Here is a 21,951-nt window from a genome sequence, read left to right on the forward strand (position 1 = left end):
TGGAAGAATTTAAACTAGTTTAAACATTCCATGTATGTACTCATCGTGATGGATATTATCTCAGTGAGTACAAGTTGCAGATTTTACTTTTATAGTGATTTTTTGCTAACTTTATCCTTAAAACACAATCTTCTAGAACTTAAAATCTGCCTTTAAATATATTGATTTCTAAAACATACTTTCTATAAATGCATTTTCCAAATTAGACCTTTGGGTTTTTTTGACCAATATTGTTATCTGAATAAAGATACTTTGAAGTGCCAAGGCAATATATAAAAAGCTGGAATTATTAGGTTTCTAACAAATGAAGGGAAAATATTGAATATTGGCAAATGATAATTATTTATATTTATGGTGCACAAATGATGCTGTTATGGTGGATACAATGGGGAACGATGGAATCAATCTCAAACTTTTATTAAATTTACTTTTCACATGTAGTGGAGCTCCAGCTCAAGTGGTAGAATGCCACCCTTGACTGGGGAAATAAAATATTCATCACAAGAGGAAAAACATTTCAAAGTGTAATCAAGAAAAGGTACTTTTATGATGGCCACTTTAATCAGAAACTCATGATTTTCCATATGGTCTCTTAAAGAGCCCCAACCTCTAAAAATAATAACTTGTAATATCTGGTTTTCCTTAATGTATAATTTGGAGTAATGCTAGAGCTCATCAAAATTTGGCCCACAAAGTAAAATATTTTATATGAGGAAATTATATGCTCATAATATTTGTATTACAAGGGCATTTGTGTTTGGACAAAGGTTGTAACGTGCAAAAGGATAATTGGAATAGGAATAGCATGTCCAGCCATCAGCATAATAGGAAGATGGAATTACAGGCAGACTTCAATTTAAGTGGCTTACTCCCTGTAACACACTGGCATTGTTCAGGGTCTCCAGGAGGAAAGCCTAGATCACTGGAGAAGATTTTGGAATTTCCCCTGTTTGGGAAGTTTAATTTTGCTTATTGGTCATAATATTTTGGTAAGTGCATGCAAATGTTTAGACAGAGTTGGGGATGATGTCTACTGGGCTTTGCCATCTTTACCCATCCACCAGAAAATGGTTTTGTTCAGTATCAGGAAGCTCTGTGAAGTCCACCTCCAGGTGAGGTCATGACAGGTTTTGAAATTTTGTTTGGAACGATCTAAGGCCCTACATCTGGGAAACTATTTTTATGATTTCCTTCCTCTTTCCCTTCTTCCTTCCTTCCCTTCCATTCTTTTTACTGGTCCTGCGGCTTGAAATCTGGGCCTGGGTACTGTTTTTAAGCTTCTTTTACTCAAGGCTAGCATTCTACCACTGGGGCCATGGTGCCATGTCTGGTCCCCCCCTCCTCCAAGTAGTTTATTGGAGATACGAGTCCCATGGTCTTTTCTTGACCTGGCTGGCTTTGAACTGCCATCTTCAATTCCAGCGTCCTAAGTAACTAGGATTACAGGCATGAGCCACAGGCATCCTGCTTGAACTTTTTAAGTCTTTTTTTTTTAATATCACACACTTGTAAATATCTCTGTGATTTTTTTTATACCTGAACACTGTTTTCTCCCATCTCTCTTCTCCTTTTCACCCAGCATCTGTTGTGCTTCATTATGAAACATTTTTAGCCATTTCTGTTCAATTTCTTTAGGCAGCCAGTAAACAATAATTATATAATGACTTAATGGTCATTTGAGCCAAGTATCTCTTTGTTTTTTAACTCCTCTGGTTATATCTCCTTTGAACTGACCTTTCCCTGCTTCCTAAATGTAGTCCTGAGTTGAGCCATTATGACTGTCAAGTTGTGATGTGTGGTCTGATACATCCTCAGAACAATGCCTTCTCTGTGTGATTAGCAGGTCTGATGTCCTGTGACAGCTCTTATATTACTCCTGTCCCCATGCCAGTTACCCTTTGCTGCCATATACCTAGGGTAGTTAAACCATACTCCCGGGAAATCCTGTTCTTGCCAGCTTGACCAGAAGTGGCATCCTCCTGTAAGAAGAGGGCCTAGCCACTGCGTGCTGGCGTCCCTCCCTCTTTCCTCAGACTGGACATCAGTTGTTTGCCGACCTGACCAGCCGTAGTGACATCTTCTGTATATTGTTCGGCCCTCCACAGTCATCTGTATTCTTTCTCCCTCCCCCACTCACTGTTCTAGTATTATGATGAGAGCCACAGTCTTCATCTAATAATGGCCCCAGAGCACACGGGTCATCAGCCGCCTAAAGAAGTCATCAGACAGGTCAGATAATATGTTTGATAGGATCCCTACCACATGAAACTATTACTAAGTTACCAGGTTAGTACATTTCAAAGCTACACTACCCAAAAGAAGACATCCTATTGTATCGGATCAGAACTAACAACGTGGGTCCTTTTAGATGTACACTGCCCTTGGACCAGTTCCTCAGCTTGTTTGTGCCTTGGCTTCCTCATCAGTGAAGAGGCGGAAGTGATTAGGATGGTGGTGCTAATGACGATTATGGTGGTGGCAGTGTGGATGTGAAAATGCTACTATCTGGCTATTTGGGTTCAGTGCCTCGATAAGGGAGGTGACCGCTTGTTCCCCAGTTAGCGTCACCATAGGTGTTCAAGAGCTGGCACCTGTTACCAAGCAAATGCTTCCTGTGGTCAGGGTGGTGGGAGTGATGCTAACAGCTAGATCGTTTCTGAGCACGGTAAAAGTCTGACTGTAGCTCAGTTCGTAACACAAAGCCCTTCCTGTTAGCACACTCTAATCTACCCCGCGTTTTAGATTTTTAGAAATTCAGTAGTACAATCATCTCAGTAGGAATCAGAAATTGGATGTCTTTGTGCTATCGGAACAGGGACAGGGACAGGCTGGCCAGGCTGCCTCTGTGCTGACCCTCTGCTCTGCTCTGCATTGCCAGCTCCTGCACTGGGGCCCAGGACCCTTACTGTGGCTGGGACACGGTGATGAAGAAGTGTACGAGCCTGGAGGAGAGCCTGAGCATGACACAGTGGGAACAGAGCATCTCCTCCTGTCCTGTAAGTACCCATCCTCTCAGCTCCCAGACCCACGCTCACAGGGCCGGCCCTCGCCTTTCCCCGATGGAGGTATCTTGCAATCCAGCCTGCTTCCTAAATCCACCCTACATGCAATGTTGTCACATGGTTTTTGTTTTAGGAGGATTTTTTTTGCCTGTTTTAGATGCTTTAAGAGTGAGCAATGCTGATTTGACCACAGGACACACTATCTCTGCTTGAATCTTGGCATTTTTTTTCACCACAGAATTTGCTGTCAACTCTGGTTTGTCTCTAGTCTCACTAATCACATGGAAATTTCCCCACTCAGACATTTCCCTTAGGGTCTATTATTCCAGAAGCAGGCACTGGTGCAGTTTTAAAAGATTGAAGAGTAACTACAGGATATTTCTAAGGGTCACGAAAAATGTCTTACTGTGGATTCCCACAATGAACCCTAAAGAATGAGGAGAAACTTGTTTGCTATGTAGTGTTAGACCCTGAATCCAAGAAAAACAGTTTCCACAGTTTACTTTCCTCATTGGCTAATTTGGATTCTCACTTGCAGTAGCTATTTTTTTTCCTGTAGAATTCAACATCCAGTAACCAAAATTACTGGATGAAGTTTCTGGAGGAATTTCATTTTGTTTCCTCTTGTTCCCATGGCTTATCATTAATGACCACTCATAGCCATAGATTTAAAAAGTTATGAAGGCACTCCTTACCAGCTAGCTGTGTGTCTCGTTTTATTCTGGCATGAGTCTGCGAGGCAAGTGCACAGGAAGCAAAGTTAATCATCTGCTTATGAGGTGTTCTTGCTTTTCCTGGTATTTTTAAACTGCCTGAGACTGGCCACTGGCTTGCTTTTTGTGAAGACGTTATCCTTTCCCTGATCTACTCCATGCATACGTGATGCCTGGCCCCTCTGCTTACAAAATGATACCTCTGAAGGGAAGGTTGAAGGCAAGAAGGCCACGACTCTGAACCCAAAGCCATACCCCAGATGTTGTTCTAAGTTGGAGAAGTCTTTGTGTAAAGGCCTTGTATGGATTTCTGATCACACCCAGGCTCTGAAAGTTTCCATATAGGTTTAGTATAGCACTTTTGGCTAGGAAGCTTTAGGTCTTTGCTTATCGAAGGGCACATTTTTTCCCATGCCTCTTAAAAATAGTTAGAAAAATGTCAGCATGTATGCAGTCGCTTCTCCGTATGAACAACACCTAACAGCACATAGGTACACCTTACATTCATTTTAAAGATTTGAGATGTCACTTCAAAGTACAGCTATGTGCTTTGAAAGGATGAATGTGCCTTCCTTTATGCCTGTGACCTTGCACATTTAATGGTGAAATCAAAGTCAGAAGAAGGTAAGTTCAGTTCCTTTCAAACAGTAAGATAATCGATCTTGGACTCATGATTGAGTGAACACCCAATAGAATGCCAATTATGAAGTTTGAAATTCACATTCATGCACTTGCTTTATGGCATTAATAGTATTTATTGGCTATTTCCACAGTAAAAATAAGAAGTGGACAAATCCAATAGTTAAGAAATGGCCAGAGGTGTCACTAAAGGTATTTTCTATCAGTGAGTGGACATTCTGTTGAAGACACAAAGCTGCATGTATATTATATGGCCTGGTGCCTTGAAAACGGAGCTGAGATATGGTATCAGATGCAGTGTCAATTAAGTCCATGTGTTCTTCTGATCCAAAGTGATTTCCTTATATAGCACCAATGCATGGGTTCACTCAACAGGTAGAATTATGATAAAGTCAGAGTATACAAAGAGGTCAACAAGAATGTAAAATTAACTTAATTTTTGAAAATCATTGAAAAATTATAATTTCTCATGTGCTGTTGGTTGTTAGTGTACCACTGCTCCATATGATTTTATTCTTTATTTTGTATAAATTTAGGTGAAGTTTGTTTTTCTGTGTGTACTAAAGAGTAAACCCAGGGCTTCACTTATGCTAGGCAGGCATTCTTTCACTGAGCTACACTCCAGTTCTCATATGTTTCATGACTGCATGGTTTACTAGTTTCAGAGATGGTAAAATGCAAAAGCAAAAAATATTACAATCTGTTAATACATTTCTTTCCTTACCTTACCTACATTCACATACACAGATAAATATCATTATCCAGAAAAAAAGTAAACATTATGACCTGGTAGCTAGGGACTGAGAACAGGTACTTTTATACCTGACATAACAGTACAAGTTGAATGAGACGAAGATAGCCTCTTACCTAGAGCTCACAGAGAGAGACGAGGATATGCTGGCTACCCACGACCCTCTTATGTGGCCTCTCCATTAAATCTTCGTGGACTCAGAAACCATGACAGAGTACCACTGAGCTTCCCCAAGTAGGTGCCCCAGTCAAACCTCTCATCATGCTTGTGATTTGTGCCTGCCATGATCTGTTTGTGCTGCTATGAAAGAACATTTGAGACATGGTGATGCATAATCGATAGACATTTATTTCCCCCAGTCTAGATGCGCAGGCATTTTACCCGATGAGGACTTGCTGTGCCTCACACAGGGAAGTGGAGGGAAAGGACAGAACAGTTCCCTCTGTCCAGATCGTCCTAGGACACTGAATTCCATTCTCTAGGGAGGACCCGCATTGCCTAGCCATCCCTTACTAGTAGCACGTAGGGAACATTTGAGTTTTGAAGGGACAATCAGTCCCTGGCAGCTGCTCAGATCCTCCCTCGTGAAGAGAGCTCGAAGTGAAGCAGGGACACGCCCCACTCTCCACTAGAGGAATTTAAGCTCCTGAAGGAGTCCTACCTTCCACAACAAGAATTCTGTGTTAAAATGCTCGTCTCTTTGTACTCTAGAATATTGTCTGGAATATTGAAGAACATTCTGTTTCTGTAATCTTACTTCACAGGATTTTAATTACCTGAGTAGTATCTAAAATGATCATATTCAGAGCATTAAGAATAATGCATGAATCCTGCATGATTTGTAAGGTTTGACAAGGGCAGTGGCCTTTACTTGTGCACAGAGGCCTCCCATGTGTTTTGGAGAAAGGAGACTGCCAGAATGCCTCTGCTCCAAGAGTCCCTGCCCCCAAACATGAGATCCTCGGAGCCCAGGAAACACTAGAGTCTCTTCTCAGACCGTGCTGTAATTAATGCCTCTAGGTAAAAGGGGAATTCAGCCGTGATTATGACGAAAGCCCTCAGGAGTCTAAAGCATTTCACCAAAGCCCTCCACCACTAGGAAAGAATCCAGAATTTAAATCTCATATTTCTGACCTTCTCTCATCTGCATGATAATTCTATACCCACTTTTCAATATCTCCCTAAAGGAGATGCTGGAAAGTAAATGGTAAATGCTCAGAGAACAGGCATGAGCTTTTGTCTGCATTTTATAATGGAATATATGGTAAAACAAGGACCACGTGACTGAGGTTAAACAGCAAGTCTCTACTATGTGTGCTTGTCCGTTAGATTGTGTCATGTAATGTGCACGGTGACATCCATCGAGGGACATTATTGCCTTCATCTTATAGATGAAAGAACTTGGTCTCAGCAGCATTCAGTGAACACTGCTCCGACTCCCCAGTCCTGTCCAAGGCCATGCAGACCAGCCTAGTTCCCATCAAAAGTACTTCCTTCTCTTGTAATTTATTTGGAGACATAGCCTTAGATGTGTTACTAAATTGATGTCAGAACACCAAGCAACCGAGGAGTGTATCCAATATCCTGTTGCACTGAAATCTCTGGCAGGAGGTTCAGGACCCTGACAATAAATAAAGGAAGGTCCGTGAATCCTTCTAAAATGTCTCAGCAAATATAAGACTGCAGTTCAGCCAAGTTAGGAATAGTTAGGAATCCGAACTGCATACTACCAAAGACAGTCTACAAAATCAGTGTCATTCCCATCAATAGTCTGACATCCCTCTTTTCAGAGATTAGAGAAATCACCCCCCCAAATTGTGTGGAAACACAAAACCATGAATAGCCAACAGAAACAACAACAGAACAACAACAGAAACACCTTCCCTGGTCCAGACGGTTTAATCTGTGCCTTCCTTTCTTCTTATCTCACTGTCTGTGGGTCAGCCAACCAGTATCATGCGCAAAAGGAGCAAAGTATATTTAGTCTCCCCCTAGAGATCACCCACTTGCATTGTAAAGAAAACATATGTTGCCCATCACTTCCACTATTTTATACAAGGAGAGTGAGTCTGAAGTGTTTCTCCCTTGCCTTTCTTCACACCTTTGGCAGACTACAGCCCTCGTTTGGCCGAGAGTCCTGTCCACCCCTCACATGTAGACTTTGGAGTGTTGGAGTTCTGGCTCTTGGAAGTCATGGAGCTCTGCCCCGTAACCCAGCACACCACTGGGTACTAAGTGACTCATTGCATTTTCTCGCCAATCTCATGCTGCTCTGTAGCTTCCATTTCCTGGCAGGGTTGTGACAAATTCAAGTTCTTAACTCAGAGATTCCTCATCTCTGGCTCGCCACCAGGGTTATGAAGCCATATAAATTTTGGGTTGGTGGTTTCTGGGGTTCCCTTTTCCTCATCCCATGGAAATATTTGGGAAGTTCCTTCTCCCCACAGTGAGCTTGGGGGCACCTGGACAGGGAAACTGACAGCTGGTGTGGAGCTTTTGCTCAAGAGGGACTCAAATTTACATTTTGAACCAAGTATTGTCACCTTGAGATGACCTTGGAGCCACACTGGGTGTCAGTGACAACTGTTTTGCTGCTCTTGAGTATACATGTACAACAGACTTGGGCATCTATGATTCTTCAGTTCTGGACCTTGGTGTCACATAGCAGTAGACAATTCTACCAAGCCCAGAGTGGCAAGTCACGAGTGTCCCTCCTTCTCTCCATCCTCCTCCTGCTCCCTCTCCCCACTCTCCCTCCGCTTCCTTTACACATCATTCTGTTTCCTCTTCTTCCCCTTCTTTCTCTTCCTCCCGCTTTCTCCATCTGTATGAGTGGCCTATACTACTTTGCTTAGAAAATACTTCCCCACACATCCCAAGTGCATTAGCGTTTAAAAATGATTCTACAGGGGACTGATTGCTTTGTGAGAGACCTTTCACTTGGATGCCATTTTGTGTACAGCTTTGTCCTTTCTGACATCCCTATTTGTATCTGCTTCTAGACCCGAAATCTCACTGTGGATGGGAGCTTCGGGCCCTGGTCTCCGTGGACGCCCTGCACACACACAGATGGTGGTGCTGTGGGATCCTGCCTCTGCCGCTCCCGCTCCTGTGACAGCCCAGCCCCACAGTGTGGCGGCTGGCAGTGCCAGGGGCCCAGTATGGAGATCACCAACTGTTCCAGGTGTGTCCACTAGACCATGCTGCTGTCCAGTCAAGTTTCCACTCAGGTGCTCAAAGATTTAGGCAACCTTCCCTCCAATGGATGAAGACAGAGATATGTGCGACTTCAAAGCGGCTTGTGTTAGTCAGGCACGGTGACTCATGTCTGCAGTCCAGCTTCAGACATAGTGGAAGATAAACTATGGTCTAGCAAAGTTAACAGGACCCTATCTTAAAAGTAAACTAAAATAAAAATTTCTGGGGTATGGCTCAAATGGTAGAGCACTCTCCTACCCAGAGAAAAAAATTACATGATTTATGGGAGAAAAGTTTAAACTATAAATTAGTTAAATATAGGTTATAAAGCTCAGCCTGTTCATATGCTTTCATCATTCAATCAGGAAAATGTTACTAAATTATTCCGTATGGTTGGTATATATGAATGGAGTTTTTGTTCTATATTACCTAAAAGTCATTCTTCAGAATATATGGACCAATATTCCCTCTTGGTTGAGTATGATAGGTAGGCTGGAAGATAGAACGCAAACCCTTAAGCAAAGATCGTTTCTCTGTTCTGTGAGTTGTCAGAACTCAGATCACTCAGCTCTACAAATGTCAGACCTCGGCCAACCGGGAGGCCAGCTCCATTCAGTAGGGTTCCTCTGCTCACTGGGGATTTTTTTGATGATGGTTTCTGTACAACTTTGTTTTACTTCTCACCCACTGCACCTGCAGCCCCATAATCACCAACAGCAGGAAAGTCTCCACAGTCAGTCTTCAACTCCCTCCTTGGCATCCAGGACATTTTATGAAAGTGTTGCGTGCTTTATCTTTACATCTAAAATGCAGAACTCCCTGGGACAGCTGTGGGTGAAGTCGCTGAACGTGAGCATCAGGTTAGATGGTAGAGTTGTGAGAACCCAGAGCAGGAGGAAGAAGGGACAGGGAGGGATGGATGGGGAGCACAAGCCTGGCCCCCTCTTGGGACTTTTCTCACTTGAAAGGAGCCAGTGGCACTGCAGGACATGAGATTCTTCCATGTAATGGAGACAAGATCAATCAAAACCATTACCATTATTGTTTCTATTGCAGCTCTGTGGTTTCCATGGATGTCTGATAGAAATGATAAAAGAAAGCAAATTGTAATTGTTTGAATATTTAATGACTCCTTAATGCTCATTCATATTGTTTAATCAAAGTGATTCGCTTTTTTTTTTCTTTTGCCAGTCCTGGGCTTGAGCTCAGGGCCTGTGCACTGTCCTTGGATCTTTCTTAAGGCTAGAGCTCTGCCACTTGAGCCACAGAATCACTTCCAGTTTTTTCTATGTATGTGGTACTGAGAAATCGAACCCGGGTCTTTGTGCATGCTAGGCAAGCACTCTACCACTGGGCCAAACTCCTGGCCCAAAGGGACTTGCTTGTTGAAAAGTCTTCCGTTCTTCTAGTTAGAAAGTGGTTCCCATAAACCTTGCAATACAAGTAATTCTTGTTTTAAGATTCTAAATCAAGAAAGTGAGCCAGTACTAGCGATGCTTTATGTGTATAAGTGAAATGCATGTGGAGATTGACATGAGTATCAGAACGTTCCATTGCTGACATAGGATTACAAAAGCTGCTCTTTTACTTATCACTGTCTTGGCTATAAGTAGCATTTAGAACTATGTAAGCTCAGATCCATTAAATAAGTTAATTTAAACAAAATTGCTTATTTCCTTTCTTATTATACTTTATGTTTTTATTTACTTACCCATTCTATGTCCAGCATGGTTTGAGTATTATGGACAGAACATATTACAAAATTGTATCTTCTTGGCAAGGTTTAGAAAGTTAAGAAATTCCAAGTCGTTTTTGAAAGCCTTGTGTTTTTTCTGCACTAATAACTTTACTTGAATGTTAAGTACTTGGCAAGAAAATTTTTTATCTTATCAAAGGCTGAAATTAATATGTATGTTGTTTAATAGTAAAGTTAATTACTTTGATAATTTGTAAGGTTGTAGGTTGAAGGGCATAAGAAATTAGCTAAATTATTAGAAAGATGACAGGATCTGTTTTACTTTCATCAAATCATCATACGGCAGCTTATTGTAATAATCACAAAGCTATCAATATACATTTTAGTTCTATTAATGTTAAATTTCTGTAATTAAAGAGGAGAAGAGAGAATATATTAAGAATTTTCTCTAAAGATTTTTGAAGCTATGTAATGGGTTTATTCTTTATACCTGTATCTTCAGTGGTATATTTGTAAGCCTTCATATTGTTATTTTGGTGTTGTTGCTGTTTTTTCGGTTGTGGGGCTTGAACTCTAAGCCTGGGTGCTATCCCTGATCTCTTCAGCTCAAGCCTTACCTTTGAGCCACAGCACTACTTCTAGTTTTCTAGTGGTTAAAAATCTCCCAGACTTTAGTGCCCTTTATGTTTTTGAAGGAATATATAAAGTGCAATTTAATGTTAATGTGAGTTTATTGCTTCAAAGAAAAGGCAAATCCTAGGAATAAGAATACATATTCATTCAAACTCATATGTGACTGCAGACTTAAAAAAAATCCACAGGCAGTGGTTTATTTGCATGAGAATTTAGACTTTGAACTTACATGGGTCTTATAGTACCTAAAATACTTAGAATTGATTTTTAATAGCAGGAAAAACTGCTTCAATTACTAAGTCTGAATAATAGAGATATTCTAAGGAAGAAAGAACAATACTGAAAAAAAAAACCGTACTTGCTGTTAATTGTAGTTTATTTTTAAAATCTTTTAAAATAGACTCATTTTCAGTTTATTATTATATATTATATACTTGTACATATATACTTATATATGTTCATATATTTTACATATACACTTAAAGCATATACTTATATAATTGCATTTCAGTGTGTATAATATAAATGCCATTTACACACTTTATTATCCTCTTTGAAATCTTGATCAATTTTAAAGACAATGCTAAGATTCTGAGTTTAAACTTTTCCTTTGTTGGCTTTGTTGCTGGACCATGCCAGCATACTTTTTCAGCGATGTATTCTGTCAGGAGAGTTGCCGGTTTTTCACGGGTGCTAATAGGTTTTAAAAGAAATCATCATGTGTAATTTTCGATGATGACTTTGTTCAGAAGTGTGCTGTGTTCCTGGAACGGTATAATAAATGTCAAATAAAACCATGAGTGCTAGAACGTTAAGGACGCATTTCTAATGCTTTCCGTCCTGAGATGGCATCCTGGTGAACGTTTTCCTAGCTGAGGGTTTTGATAGGTGAGATGACATAGTGTGGTCCACGTTCTCGCCAGCCTCGACTCTGGTTAGATTCTGGGATGTGAGGCGGACTTTCCTCTCTACGCCTTCGGGCTCGCCCAGGGCGCACAGGGCGCACGGGGCAGGGTGCTCGGGGCAGGGCGCGCGGGGCAGGGCGCGTGGGGCAGGGCGCGGGTTCGAGCCTGTTTGACGGTGGTCCCTCTCCCTCGGCAGGAACGGAGGCTGGACGCCCTGGACCTCGTGGTCTCCCTGCAGCACCACCTGTGGGATCGGCTTCCAGGTGCGGCAGAGGTCCTGCAGCAACCCCACACCCCGGCACGGGGGCCGCGTGTGCGTGGGGCAGAACCGCGAGGAGAGGTAGGAGCCCCCCTGCGCCCTCAGCCCATCCTCCCGCTGCTTCCTCCCATCCCAGCCGGGGTCGGGTTCTGCTTTGGAGCTAACCTAGCGTATCTGAGTTGTCCCCTCGATTTTCTGACATCCTTTATTTTTTACCAATGACTCAAATCCAGATCCTCTCTTCTTTCCTGGTTGGGTGAGCTGAGGAAATTTCCCAGAGCCTTAGAAACCTGGGAGCGTCTGCACCTCTGGGCTGGGAAAGAGAGTGGGAAGTGGCTGATGCTAGATTTCAGCTTAGACCTGTCTCAGAAGCTCTAATCTCCCTATCAGCCAAGGTTTCCTCGAGATCCAAAGGCAGTGGTTGGTATGCAGGTGAGAAAATACCCAGGACTGGTTACCAGTACAGTCACAGGCCAGTCTGTTAAAAGACACTCAGTGAACTACATGCCATAGTGACATTTCAACTTCATTTTGGAATAATTTGTTTCTTGGTATGCTGTTAATCATTTAGCTGGAGCCTCAACTTGAACCAAGTTGTGAGTCTTTCCTGTGCATTTAGTGTGCACTCCAGTTTGTCACTATTGTTAGAGATTCATAAATAGCTTTCAGTGCCTATTAACAAAAGAGCATTAGGCTTATATTTTGTTGATAAAAATTCTGTGTGTGTGTGTGTGTGTGTGTGTGTGTGTGTGTGTGTGTATATATATATATATATATATATATATATATATATATATATATGCCTGTTTCCAAGCTGTGCCAATGACTCATGCCTGTAATCCTAGCTACTCAAGAAGCTGGGATCTGGGCCGGGAGTTTGGCCTAGTGCTGGAGTGCTTGCCTAGCATGCACGAAGACCCAGGTTCTATTCCTTGGTACCCCACATACATAGCAAAAAGCCAGAAGTGGTGCTGAGGCTCAAGTGGTACAGTGCTAGCCTTGAGAAAATCCAAGGACAGTGCTCAGGCTCTGAGCTCAAGCCCAGGACTGGCAAAAAAAAAAGAAGCTGGGATCTGAGGATCACAGTTCAAAGCCAGCCCAGGCAATTAAGTGCATGAGACGCTTCATTTTCAGTTAACTAACCCCCCAAAACCAGAAGTGAAACTCAAGGGATAGAGCACTAACCTTGAAGAAGAAGAAAAAAAAATCTCAGGGATAACACTCAGGCCCTGAGTTTAAGATTTCGAATCTGCGCAGACACAAAAATATTGTATACAGTCAAGTATTATCTAAACTTACTTCCTACCTAGTTTTCTCCTAGGAATGTATTAGAGTTTGAAGTCAGGTAGACTCTTTCCTCCTTCTGCTGTGTGTCCCTCACCATGTTAACATTTCACCCTTTTTTGACGAAGAGAGAACGGAAGGCAGCATTAGCATGTGAGTTTGGCACTTTGGAGAGGGGTTTTCCTGGGACAATCTGGGGCAGGCCTGCCATCACCATCTAGCACCAGCTGATAGTGACAAAGCTGATCCTGGAAGAAGTGTCACCCTGCTGTTGTCCAGTAAGATTGGGAGCTGGTGGGAAGTTTTCACATGTTGTAAGTTGCCTCACCCATTTCATTAGTGCCAGGGCTTCCTTGAAGTCCAGGAATTGCCACAGATCTCGTAGGGGCCAGGCTAGCCATGGAGGAAAGACGACGCTGCACAGATCTGTGGCTAAGCACACATGGTAGTTCACAATTGGCCATGGCTGGTGTGTCTGCAGTGGTGATACAAAAATTGTGCCTGCTCTTCAGAAGACGTGCTCAGTGAGAATACATAAGAATCTGTCCTGTGCAGGAAAGCACTAAAGCTATCATGAAATGGGTAGTAAGAACATGGACTGTGTAAGCATTTTATGAAACAGACCCTTCTCCCTTAAATAGACGTTCTAGAGGGTTAGCTAGCAGATTATGTCAAAATATCAGAAAAACCAAGCAGTGAGAGACCTTGTTTTTACAGGCAAAAAATTGTCATGCTTTTTGGTAGATCTCTACTGAGGTAACCAACACAATAATAATAATAATAATAATAATAATAATAATAATAATAATAATAATAATTAATCATCATCATCATCCAGATTTAACACTGCAAATATTTAAGAATTAAAATAAAGGCCAGTGTGATCTCCCTGGTAGAATTCATTTGCAAAAACAATAGCTTGTGGACCAAGAGTTTGGCCTAGTGGTAGAGTGCTTGCCTAGCATGCACGAAGACCCAGGTTTGTTTCCTTGGTACCACATACATAGAAAAAAGCCAGAAGTGGTGCTGAGGCTCAAGTGGTAGAGCTCTAGCCTTGAGAAAGTCCAAGGACAGTGCTCAGGCCCTGAGTTCAAGCCCAGGTCCGGCAAAAACAAATATCTTGTTGCTGGGAAGAAGCCAAATGCCAGTCCAACATATAGATACCTTATCCATAAATTAATAAAAGTTCATTAAGCAAAGCTAGGTGTTAAGGTAACTGGTTTTGTTGTTGTTATTGTTGTTTTGTTGGTCCTGGGGATTGAACTCTGGGCCTGGGCATTGTCCCTGAGCTCTTCAGCTCAAGGTTACCACTCTACCTTTGAGCCACAGCACTAGTTTGGGTTTTTCTGGTGGTTAATTGGAGATAAGAGTTTCTCGAACTTTAGTGCCCAGGCGGGCTTTGAACCACAGTCCTCAAGTCCCAGCCTCTTGAGTAGCTAGGATTACAGGCGTGAGCCACCTCTCCCAGAAAGGTAACTGTTTTTGAGTCCTGGTTGCCCTGTGGCTTGATAAGAGCACCTCTTTGGGGCACAGGAGAGGTGATGAAGTGTCAGAAGGCAAACTTTCCCCACACCTCTTATTGTCCTCCATGAAAGCTGTGGAAGGCCCTGACGCTGAACAACCTCCTCCAGGTTGGATTCCTAGATGAGAATGCAGATGCAAAGAAAAGAGACAGACTGGCAGTCTCCTCTTTTATTTTTCATTATATCCTAAGTTTTAAAAATTCTCTTTAAATGGTTGTGCAAGGCAGGGAGGGCTTCAATTTAACATATCATTTATGTGTACAAATTTTCCAGAGAAGTTGTTCCATGAAGCCCACCCCTTCCCTTACTGATTTGATCCTGTATATATGTGTCTGGCCCTGTGGGTGTGCGTACAGGTTTGTGCTTTACGTCTGTGTTCTGCATTTGAGACAAAGAATGCACCCTTTGTCTCTCTCACTCTGACTTCTTCCCTTCAGTCTGACTTTTTCTCTAGGTCCATCCATTGCCTGGTGATTTCTTTCTCCCCCTCCCCTTCCTTGTTAGAGATCGTGTGGCCTAGAAGCACCTCGTGTGTCTTGGTTTCACAAGACAGCTGAAAGATAAGGAAGAGAAAAAGAAAAGGAAGGCATGTGACTGACAATATCTAGATCACGTCCTGTGGACTGCATTCTAAGAGGATTTGCAGACTGGTTGAGGGTCCCGGGACTAGAGGCACAGGTTCTCCTGCAGGAGCTTTCCAGCCTTGCTGTCCTGCTGGTCTGCTGAAGGCAAACTCAAGGATGTGTGTATGCATGATAATTTATTTACTTTGGAGAAACAGTAGCTCAGTTTGTGCTTATTTGTAAAGATTTTCCTTCCCCCCCTCTCTCTTTTTCACTCTTCCTCTCCCTTCTTCTAAGGTTTTGTGTGTATGTAAGTTGAAAAATTAAGTACAAGAGTCTAGGAAGTCTGTGCACTTAAATTTGGAGCTAAAAAATGTCAGTTGCTTGCTTTACCCCCAGTGAGCTGTACAGGGACATTAGATGATGATGTTCTGACATTCTGAGTTTTCTTGACTTCAAAACTTGTTCTTACAACAAATGGCAACTTTCCCTAGAATCTTCCTAGCTGATTGTAACTTGACATACTTGCACACATTTCCTGGAGTCAAATTCTAAGAGAATTTTGTGTCCTCTCTTTGTTCTTGGCATTGCTTTCTACCCAGAACCCACACTTACCTTTTCAGCAGACTCCTTCTTTTCTTGCTACAGCATGTGAAAGTATTCAGTGACCATGACCCTGAGAGTTTGAGCACTGGAGACCCACTAGTGCCTTTAAAAAGGAACTTGGTGCACCTGTAACCATACATACTCAAAGGATGAAGAGAAGACCAATAATCACTAATAATGAACTACAGCCACTGCTCTTATCTATGAAAGTGTAAAGAAGCTACACTACAGATGGCTCTTGACTAGAGAGGCCCTTTTAGCCATGATACATACACTGCTGGAACTGACCGTACTTGCACACTTCAGCTGACAGACTGATCCTGGGTTTTCATGTTAGGTTACTCTTCTGTTCATTCACACTACTGCCATGTCATGTTTCCACAACCTCTTCTCTCTTTCCACCACCCTTCTATTTGTCTAGCTTTCGGTACTTCCCATTGTATCCTTGTAATCCAGATTGCTTTAGTCAAGACTTTCTCTGTTAGCGCTTGCTGTAACTTCAGTCTCTGGAGCTTCATACTTCATACTGAAACTGATGGAAGCCCTGAAATTCGGGGATTCTAGGCTAGCAGCATAAAAGATGAGACACCAGCCTTTGAAGATAAGTCTTTAGTATAACTCAGATGGAGCTATTTCATCTCTGGAGTTCGATGAGATTGTTTTGATTCCTTGTAAAGATAATTCAAGTTCATCCACTTCACCACAGTAAGAGAGGCAAGTCCAGGAAACTCTTGTCTCCAGTTAACTACCCCTTGGTGTCTCCTCTTCCTCTTCACTTCTCTGCAACACCACCACCATATCATCACTGTATTGTTACCTTGCTTTATTTTCCTAAATGTCAGCTGGTGCTTTTCAGTGTGATATTGCTTCCCCGTGTCAAATTGTGTCAGTTCCTGAAGTCCTCTTGTTTGTTTTCTGATATGATGGAGAAACACTTGAATCTTGCTGACAATCTGTCCGGAAACCCAGATTTCCATTTTGGGTGCTGGCTATCATTGTACCCCAGAATTGCACTGCTCATAGTGTGGCAAGTGCAGTGTCAAACACTGTGCATTACTTGACATACAGGCTGCCATTGCTTAAGGCAGGGCTCCCTGTCCTGCCCCTGCTGTGTTTGCATCTACCGCCTGCATTCATAGGAAGCTGTGAGTACCTGTGAGAGGCAGTGCTCTGCCCTGCCTGTCGCTTAGCGCCCTGCAGAATTCACTTATCACAGTAACCCTGAAATGAAGACCTAAAGGTGGCGGGTGCCTGCAGCTCATGCCTGTAATCCTAGCTACCAAGGAGGCCCAGATCTGAGGACTGTAGTTAGAAGCCAACCCAAGCAGGAAAGTACGTGAAGCTTATTTCTAATTAACCAGCAAAGAAAAGAAAAATCCAGAAATGGAGTTGTGGCTTGAATAGCAGAGCATCAGCTTTGATCTAAGGGACTGAATTCAAGCCCCAGTTTTGGTGTATGCATGCATGTGCAAATACACACACATGCACAGACACATAAAGACATAAAGGTCTAAGACTTAGACCTGCAGATATGAGCCTCTCTCCTATTTTGTAAGACAGATGATTTGCCAGGAGAGAAAGATGCTGGAAAAGCCCTGCATTTTAGTATTCTCCACAACCTAAGTTTGGCTGAGTAGATGGCCTGTTGGACTTGAAGTCCTTTAAATTGCCAGATATGGTTTGTTAACTTTGCTAGTATTCACGGTAGCATCTTTTTCCCATAGGCTGTGGCTGCTGGAATTCCAGGCCGGTTCCTTTGTGCTTTTCCCTTGTTTCTTTCTTCACTTCCCATCATTGTGCTTGTACAATAATGAAGAGTGAGAAATGTAACTCCACACAAAATTGAAGGTCATTTGGGGGATTTCACTAAAGAATTGAGGTTTCTGTATAAAACTGTAGAATGTAATGACTACAAAATAAGCCTACTTTTTGTAAATTTTTATAGATTCAATGTTTGCATAACCAACAGACTTCTCATTTTTAACCATTTGGTGACATTATTAGATATTAATAATAGATTTTAAAATGCTATAAACTGGGCTGGGAATGTGGCTTAGTGATAGAGTGCTTGCCTAGCATGCATGAAGCCCTGGATTCAATTCCTCAGTACCCCATAAACAGAAAAGGCCAAAAGTGGCTCTGTGGCTCAAGTGGTAGAGTGCTGTCATTGACCAAAAGAAGCTCAGGACAGTGCCCAGGTTCTGAGTTCAAGCCCCAGGACTGGCAAAAAAAATAATCATAAAAAAGACTATAAGCACTACATGGTGTAGCCCTTTAGGTCAAACTCTGGCTGCTGCTGCTGCTGCTGCTGCTGCTTCTGCTGCTGCTGCTGCTTCTTCTTCTTCTTCTTCTTCTTCTTCTTCTTCTTCTTCTTCTTCTTCTTCTTCTTCTCCTCCTCCTCCTCCTCCTCCTCCTCCTCCTCCTCCTCCTCCTCCTCCTCCTTCTCCTTCTTCATTTTTCTCTTAACACATCCTAAGAAGATTGTGGGACATTTTTAATCCTACATGGAAAATGACATCCAAATAAAGCTATGTGGACTTTGTATTTCTAGTCTATTTTACCTAGCACTGCTGTGTTTAGCAGATAAATATCCTGCCTAGATAATTCTCTCTGCTCCTGTACGTGGGTGTCTATTTGAAGGGTTTGTTTTGTCTTGTTTCTCCTTTAACTGGCTGCACAGGAAGATCCATGCTGCCTTGTGAGTTTAGCCTTTTCTTCTCTGTCTGTCATGCATCCCATCGTCTGTGCACACGGCATGGCCAGAGCCACACCTGCCTCCTGTGCAGTGCGACCCCTCCAACCGCCACCGCCCCAGCACAGCATGCCATGGCTTCCACATCTCGGCCAGGGATGGAGAATGGATTCCCACGGCGCTCATATTTCTTCTTTACTTCTCGGTGTTCTTGTTACAGATACTGCAACGAACATTTACTATGCCCCCCACACATGTTCTGGACTGGCTGGGGGCCGTGGGAGCGCTGCACTGCCCAGTGTGGGGGTGGCATCCAGGCTCGTCGCAGGACCTGTGAGAACGGCCCCGACTGTGCGGGCTGCAATGTGGTGAGTAGCTCCCGCTCGGCCTAGAGCCCAGCGTGCAGACTCCACACTCAGCGCCTCCCGGGGATACACACGGGCTCCGCACACACCGGGTGTCCACGGGCACTTCGCCTTCTCCCCGTGCTATGATTATGACGGGTCCAGAAACGGGCTGTCCGTAGGCACGAGCAGCTCTCACACTCTAGATCTGCAAGCATCAACTCTTGACTGACACTGTGTCTTCTGCAAACCTCCAATGCTCTGTAAATGGATGACTTGTTTTTTGACCAGGCACCCGTTGCTGAGTATATATCAGGTGGTGGGAATCATGGAAGATGTTTCTAGTTCATGAGAATGACTATGAGAGGAAATGCTGGAGATTTAGACTATGTGATTTTTCCCATGTGATCTCTTACCTCCCCAGTCTGTGTTCTGACTGATGAAAAGCCCTTATCCCAGCCACTCTGTTTGGTGTGGAAAATGGGGTGATGTCCCCGTGCTGGATTCCCCTCGAGGTGCAGAGGGGAGCAGCTGGCACACTGTGGGGACAGAGAAACTGTGGCGCCATTATGAGAGCACCTTGGCACACATCCAGAGGAATAGAAGACAGCATAGGGCTTTGTTTTCCTTCTGCCTTAGCAGGTCATATTTCTTTTAACACTTTAAACTGTCAAGTAAAATTCCGCTGATGCAAGCTCTTTGGGAAAGCCCGTGGTTGCTCGTCCTGCTTCTTCTGAGCAGTGATAGCTGCTGCAGGCTGCCTTGCTCACCTTCCCTGGTTCTGACCAGGGTGTGGATGAGACTTGGGGGAAGAAGCCTCGCCTGGCCTGGCCTGGCCTGCACCCTTTCTCGCTGGCCTCTGCTGTTGTTCTTCATGATACTTCCATCCCTGGTTTGTGAGGTTGAGCTTTGCTATGCTATTGTGAGGGACAAAACCCCATACACAGATAGGTTTGGGAGGTCTAGGGAAACAATGAAGGCCTGGCATCTTAGGCCAGATCTAGAGAGATTTTTCTTACTGAGATTTGCAATTAGGTTTCTTTTTTAATCATAACCATAAAGATATGATGGTGGCTGTGCTAGAATCTATTACTAATCATAGATGTAGTTCTTCCTGGAGATAGCTTCCCATAAGGTACATATTGATTACTAGATAACTGATAGAGGGATAGAGGTAGATAGATAGATAGATAGATAGATAGATAGATAGATAGATAATAGGTAGATAGATAATAGGTAGATAGATGGTTTATAGGTAGAAAATAGGTAGGCACATATATACACATATACATACATAAATACATATATACATAGATGATAGACTGATCAATGGATGGATAATTTTACATTCTGAAATTCACAATAATTTATAAATCTGTGAAGGATAGATACCTAAAGGGAAGAGAGTATATTTCTTAAGAAGTTACTGAAATACATAAGCATGTATATGCATGTTACATCTGCTTGTCATTGTAAAAATGAAAGGTCTTGCAGAATGACCATACATTTGTATGGTATTGCAACATATATATTTTCAGCCTCAAAATGTGTTTGATTTCAAAGGAGATATTTTTGTCTGGATAGCAGTGGTAAATGTAGGAAACTTGTTAATTATAGAACATGAAATAGTCATCTTGCCACCATCTCAGTGGATGACAAGCGAGGTGATTTTTCGGAGCCTGGGTCTCCCTCTTTGAGAAAGGATGATGGTCCCTTCTCCCAAAGCCTAGATATTAGAATCAGGCTGCTGTCAGGCTCCAGCAGAGCTGCAGCAGCCGACTTCTCCAGCTCATTTCTGTGTTTTCCCTGGGTAGTAGCTCTAGCTGCTTACTAGGTCCCCTCTTACTAAGAGGTGGGGGGGGGAGCTAGTTTGCTACTGAGCTTATCTATACATCACTTGTTTGAGAGAAGCCTAGAAACCTGAACATTGTGGTAGCTTTTAGAAGAAGAGCTAATGTTTCATGTTCAAGTATGAAAACTCAAGGGTCTTTCCATGCTCCAATATTTTAAAGCTGCAATTTTCACTATGAAAATGTAGGTAAGGTAGATAATGAATTGCCAAACTATTGTTTTTAATTTCAATATAGAGTTTTAGTTGAGATCATGTTTTCTAGGTTCTTTCTGTGAATCCCAGATCACAAAGTCCCTGCTGTTGAAGGTGAGGGGCGCTAAGCCCTCGTGTTGTTTGGAGAGTGATTGTTGGTGCTTGGGGAAGGCCTGGACTCCTACTGCCACTTACTTCTGCTTCTCTGAGCTCTGTGTACTGACATTAGGGATTCTGTATCCTCTTCTGAAAAACACAGACTTAGGGCCTGCAATTGGGATTCTCTGGCCCATCTTTGGTCATCAAGACCAAATGTCTGAGTGACTGCCTTCAGAAAACTTCCCTCTCTAAAGAAGACTTGTGAATGAGCAGGACACTTGAGGTAGATATTCGCTACCCATTCCCCAGCGGGTGTCTTATAGGACGCATCTCAGCCTCACTGGGGAGGAGGAGACAGGATTCCGGTGAGATTTCCTCCCCTGACTCCTGCTCTTCCCATCCCATCCCTATGTGCGCCTTCAGTTAAAATAGGGGATTCTAACACTGATCAGCAAAACTCTTTGGAACATTATGTAATCCATAATGCTTTAATGTCCTCCATCCAGGGCCAAACCAAATGCAATACTCATCAAATGGAAATTATTATTACCATCAGCACTATTGCGGGGCAAAAAAAATGCTGTCTTTCCTTAATATAACAGCAGCAGAGAACATTTTATATAATATTAATTTCTTTTTCTCTTCTATTTAATGCTATATGGAAATGCTACTCACATTTTATATTGATTATCTTGGAATGTTTACGTTTACTTTTTCATTGTTTTAATCATAACAGTTCTAATAACAACAGTATTTATAAGATCAAGTTTTATTGAGCACCTATTACAGGACATGCATTTTCTTATTGGTTATCGAAATGTATGATTATCTCTGAAAAGCAGTGTTCATTATTGCTTCCACATAAAAAAATGAAAAACTTAGCAGGAAAAAGATGAATAAAATTTTCCCGGTATCAATGGGTGACCAGAACAGACCTGATTTAGGAGCACACGTAGAACTTTTAACAATGTGATTACATATGTATAATTTGTTTAAAGGA

The 21,951-nt window shown here is 42.6% G+C and overlaps 1 protein-coding gene across 4 annotated transcripts in view; it reads left to right on the plus strand.

Annotated features, from left to right (window-relative positions):
• Positions 1-21,951, plus strand: part of Sema5a (semaphorin 5A) — a 377,405-nt gene that overhangs the window by 310,810 nt on the left and 44,644 nt on the right. For all 4 annotated transcript variants that reach the window (XM_090332136.1, XM_090332139.1, XM_090332137.1 and 1 more), the window contains 4 exons: positions 2,879-2,996; positions 8,108-8,289; positions 11,734-11,877; positions 18,685-18,832. In XM_090332136.1, coding sequence (XP_090188262.1) covers positions 2,879-2,996; positions 8,108-8,289; positions 11,734-11,877; positions 18,685-18,832 — 592 coding nt within the window. The remainder of the gene's footprint in view (positions 1-2,878; positions 2,997-8,107; positions 8,290-11,733; positions 11,878-18,684; positions 18,833-21,951) is intronic.

The sequence above is a fragment of the Megascapheus bottae genome, chromosome 4 (assembly GCF_031878675.1).
Source record: "Megascapheus bottae isolate mThoBot1 chromosome 4, mThoBot2.hap1, whole genome shotgun sequence".
NCBI classification, from domain to species: Eukaryota; Metazoa; Chordata; class Mammalia; order Rodentia; family Geomyidae; genus Megascapheus; species Megascapheus bottae.